The sequence below is a fragment of the Cucurbita moschata genome, unplaced genomic scaffold, assembly GCF_002738365.1.
Source record: "Cucurbita moschata cultivar Rifu unplaced genomic scaffold, Cmos_1.0 Cmo_Scf00033, whole genome shotgun sequence".
Taxonomy (NCBI): Eukaryota; Viridiplantae; Streptophyta; class Magnoliopsida; order Cucurbitales; family Cucurbitaceae; genus Cucurbita; species Cucurbita moschata.
The window spans coordinates 209,271-213,552 of record NW_019268549.1 but is presented as its reverse complement, the minus strand read 5'-3'; the positions used below and the strand labels follow the sequence as shown (position 1 = coordinate 213,552).

General features: G+C 40.4%; 1 protein-coding gene across 1 annotated transcript; it reads right to left on the bottom strand.

Moving 5' to 3' along the window:
• Positions 1-443: 443 nt before the first annotated feature.
• On the bottom strand, positions 444-3,431 carry LOC111430413 (ACT domain-containing protein ACR8-like). Its single transcript, XM_023066639.1, has 6 exons — positions 3,021-3,431; positions 2,229-2,389; positions 2,074-2,141; positions 1,416-1,985; positions 1,218-1,322; positions 444-1,119 (listed from the first exon to the last, which is right to left on the bottom strand). Exons 1-6 carry the CDS (start codon positions 3,089-3,091, stop codon positions 757-759), a joined length of 1,338 nt encoding a protein of 445 aa, XP_022922407.1. The 5' UTR covers positions 3,092-3,431; the 3' UTR covers positions 444-756.
• Between the last annotated feature and the right edge of the window lie 851 nt (positions 3,432-4,282).

Here is a 4,282-nt window from a genome sequence, read left to right as displayed (position 1 = left end):
TTTATTTAACTTCACAAACCCACCTAATTATTTATAAAATAAACCAGGATAATAATTAATTTATTAATTTCGATTAATTAGTGGAAAACTTTTCTTTATGAAAGAGAAAATCATTACTTGAAAAAGATTAATTAATTACATTTAAAAAAAAAAAAGAAATTAAGTTGGTGCTTAGACTATTAATGTCTATTTCATGGCTATATAATAGCAATATCTTGTGGAGTAATTAACACAAATTCATAGTTATTTTATTTATTTATTTGTAGTCTATATCAATTGCAGAAATTGGCCGAAGTCATGTTTTGGGCCTTGAATTTGAAATGAGCTTATGGGCTTTCAAAATATTTAGCCTTGCTATTCCAGGCCCATTATATATGGGCCAAGGCCCAATTAGTGTTTTTATACATTTTTACTTAAGATTTAAATTTTAAAAAAAAAAAAAAAAAACAAAAGGTAAAGATTGATTCAAGTACTTAAAAAAAAGGGTGTTATGTACAATGTGTTAAGCTGTATACAACCTAAGCAAGCAGCAGCAGCAGATGGCAGACCTATAACAAGCAGTTCTCTTGTTCTTTCTCCTGTTCGCCGACCAAACCAGCCCTTCCCTTCCTTCAAATGTTGCTTCTTTTATGTACACAATATGACCAAACTTCAAGCAAAGAATATGGTAGGCTAAACTAGACATATGGACAAATCTTGGAATAACTCGATTGCTTTTTCCTTTTTAACTTTTCATGCTCTGCTATTATATTATTCCTACGAGTATGACCTGATCAATCCCAAGTTGTATAGATTCCTTCTCAATATGCTCCCAAGAGATAGCAACACGGCCCCACCAACACCCGCCGCCTGCTCCTCCCCTTCTGTCTTTTGTTGAGAAATCAACGGCAGTTCCTTCACTTTCAAGCTGCTCAACCCAATTTTCTCCCTAACAGACTTGATAGTTTTCGCGTCCGCAGCACTCCCATGTGCATTTGTTACGTAGAAGAGGTTTAGAGCTACGTCCGATGAAGTCGATACCTCTGCTCTTGTGACGTTTAAACCGTTCTCTCTAAATGTTCTGGTTACGTCTGCTAAGAGACATGGCCTGTCGGTTGTGCACAACTCCAATCTCACACCCTGTAGCATACACACATCATTAACAGTTAAGATGCCTGCAACTTTTGTATAATGTAATGAGGAATTTGGTTAATAACACGATCGAATGACGCATGTACCTGTGATGTCCTCCTCTCCACGGAAGCTTGTAAGCATTGGATGACACGCTGCCTTTCAGCCTCGGAGCTAATTGGAGTTCCATCAGTGTGCCTGATGTAAAATTCCTGATACGAAATGACGGATAGTTGATGTGAATAACACGATGATTCAACCATCATATGAAATAATATGAACCAGAAAGTAGGAAAAACATTTACCAGATATGCTGTATCCATTGCTGTAGTGATGGTGCCATGAAAAACTACATAATCCATGTCGGTCAACGTGCAAACAACGTCAAATAACAGCTTCATTCGATCTTTACATTGAACATTCACAACTGAGTAACCCCTCTTAACCCAATTCTGAACTGTCACTACAGGTGAATCATCATCACCATGCTGCAGAACAGGCTTCCTTTCATAGTCACGATCAGCAAACATCATCTGGTGTAACCTTCTTTCAGTATGGGTGACCGCCATGGAGACCGAAGTCTTGGCATAAAGAATGTCATCGTCGCCTTTCAAAACATTCCTCAAACGTCCAACAATGGTGTCTATTTTCTGGGCGTCATTGATAGGGGAATCAGAATTACAGTCCTTGACATATATTAAGGAAGCGATTCGTCCATTATGAGTCCACACTTTAGCCTCAACAACATCGCATTGAAGCTCAGCCAACACTGCAAATATCTCCGAAAGAAGCCCGACACGGTCTGTCCCAGTTAGCTCCAGGGCTGTGAAATCGTTTGAGGCAGCAGCTTTGCCACAGTGAATCGTTGCAAGCGACTACAAGACAACCCATCAAGGCAAGCAAGTTACAATACATTAATGGAAACAGATCAAAATTAATTGGGGTTCGGATCCTATTAATTACCTTCTCAAGGTAGCTAATAACGCCCTGGTCGGTTAATTTATTTCCCTCAATATCAGTCACATGAAAAACTGCAAGCAAAATTAATAGTATGAATTAATGAAAAAAAGACTGAATCAAATGCATATTCATTAGCATTAAATGCCATTTAAGCATACCATCCATGAACCATCTTCCATCTGAAGAAATGTAAGCTTTCTGAATTGAAAGGTTCAAGTCCGTTAACACTTGTACAGCTTCCAAGAGGATTCCATGTCTTCTTGCACTGTCGACCTTGACCAGAGTCGCAGTTTCGCATACGGTATTGTCGATTACAACCCTGCAAAAGAGGTAGCAATCGGTCAAGTTACGTCAAGTTTAATTGCCATCTATATCCCTAGTTTTGAAATTTCAAATACGAAGCCACATGGATCTCTGAAAAGTCTCGGGAAAGATGTTTGAATGATGCCGCTGAACAGAGTCAGACAAACCATAAATTAATCAAGACTATATGAAAACCGGTGCTATGTCTAGAATAGAGGCTTCCAAAATAGTTGAAAAGTTCAAAGATGGAAGAGAGGAGAAATTTCCGGTCGGTAATTTTAAATTCCTCTCAGTTGGAAGCATGTGAACGCAGAAATCGGAGTCGGACCGAATCTGAAAACGTATGGGGAAAGAAACCGCTCACAGAAGGAAAGTGAAGATTACGGTGCTGAAAATTAGCAAACGCTGTTCCCCGATAAGGAAACCAGCAGATTTGCAAATCGAAAACTAATTAAACCCTAAAACTAAAAGATCGAAAGAAACAAGAGAAATCCCTAAGAACGATAAAAATACGGCAAGATTAACCTACTGTTGACCAGAAAATGAAAATCATGCTATTACAGAAGCAGAACACTCGTAAAGTGAACGATTGGCAATGGTTGCAACTGCAGGCAGGAGAAATCGCCAGAGATCGAAAGAAAACAAACCTGGGTGCGTTCATCCGATTGATAAGCTTGGAGTATTCATCAAGACTCCCAGGCCACTCCATCTCCACCATAGTAACTTACAATTCAGGCCGTTAAGAAGAAAACAAGAGAGCAATTCAACCGCTCGAAACGCCAAATTTCGCTCGTGACAACCTCTAGAAGCAGCAGCGAAGACAGCGATTTCTCTAGTCGACCGAAACAAAACGCTCTCTCAAAAATAGCTTAACCTTGAAACTTCTGTTCGGGTTACTTCTCCTAGCCGTCGGAGCAAACCACGATCGACAACAGCAACAGTCGCCGGAAACCTCCCGTCAATTTGAAAGTGTGTTTCTCTCTCTAGAAGGGTCAGTATTCTCTCTCTTACAAGCGCAAAGCACGCCTAGGCCTTGACTCCTTGCCTCCTGGATGGTCGCACTTATATTTACAACTAATTTATTATTTTCCCTTTTTTTAAAAAAATATTTTTATATAAGGAATATTGGCTTGGGCGCTCACGCGTCAAAGGCGTGAGAATAGCCGCACTGACTTGCGCGTGGCACTTGCATTTTAAATCCCCACTCGCGGCAGGGGACCACTCTCTTTCCCTAACCATGAAGAAAAGGGTTAGTGAGTCCAATAGGATTGAAGATTGAGTCCACGTAGGACGCCGCGTGGGATTTAATCAGAGACGTTTTCGCTTGCATTTGACTCAAATTTGGGGGGTCGGTACGGTACCAAAATGAGAAAATAAATCGTGGCGGATTTGTAGAATTGAAGGTGATGGTGGGGATCGTCCACGTGGTATGAATGGGTCCCACTGTTCCCTTCAAGACCCGCTTTAGCTTCCTAATTAAGTTGGATTTGCTAATGACGTCCCCACGTGACAACACCGCCTTTTCTTTGTCCCCGACCCCTTCCTTGTCGTCCTCTTGCCCCGTTTATTTAATTTCTTTGATCTTACCGATAAAATTTAAATATTAAAAAAAGACATATGGATAAAAATAAATAAATAATTACAACTTGAATTGAAAATATGAATCTCTTCCGAGGGTAAATTCGTAATCTTACACACATTGCTTTCATTCTCAACGTGGCAGGTTTTGATTGGCTTGACGGAAGAGATACTACTCATTCTCGCTGACGTAACCATAGCATCATCCCCGAAACGCCCCGTTTTGCATCCGACGTGTGGGTCCAGTGGGTCCGTTACGGCGACCATTCCGGTTTATTGCAATTAATTGCGAATTAACGAAAGAAACACGGCCGTTAAATGTCCGGACAAT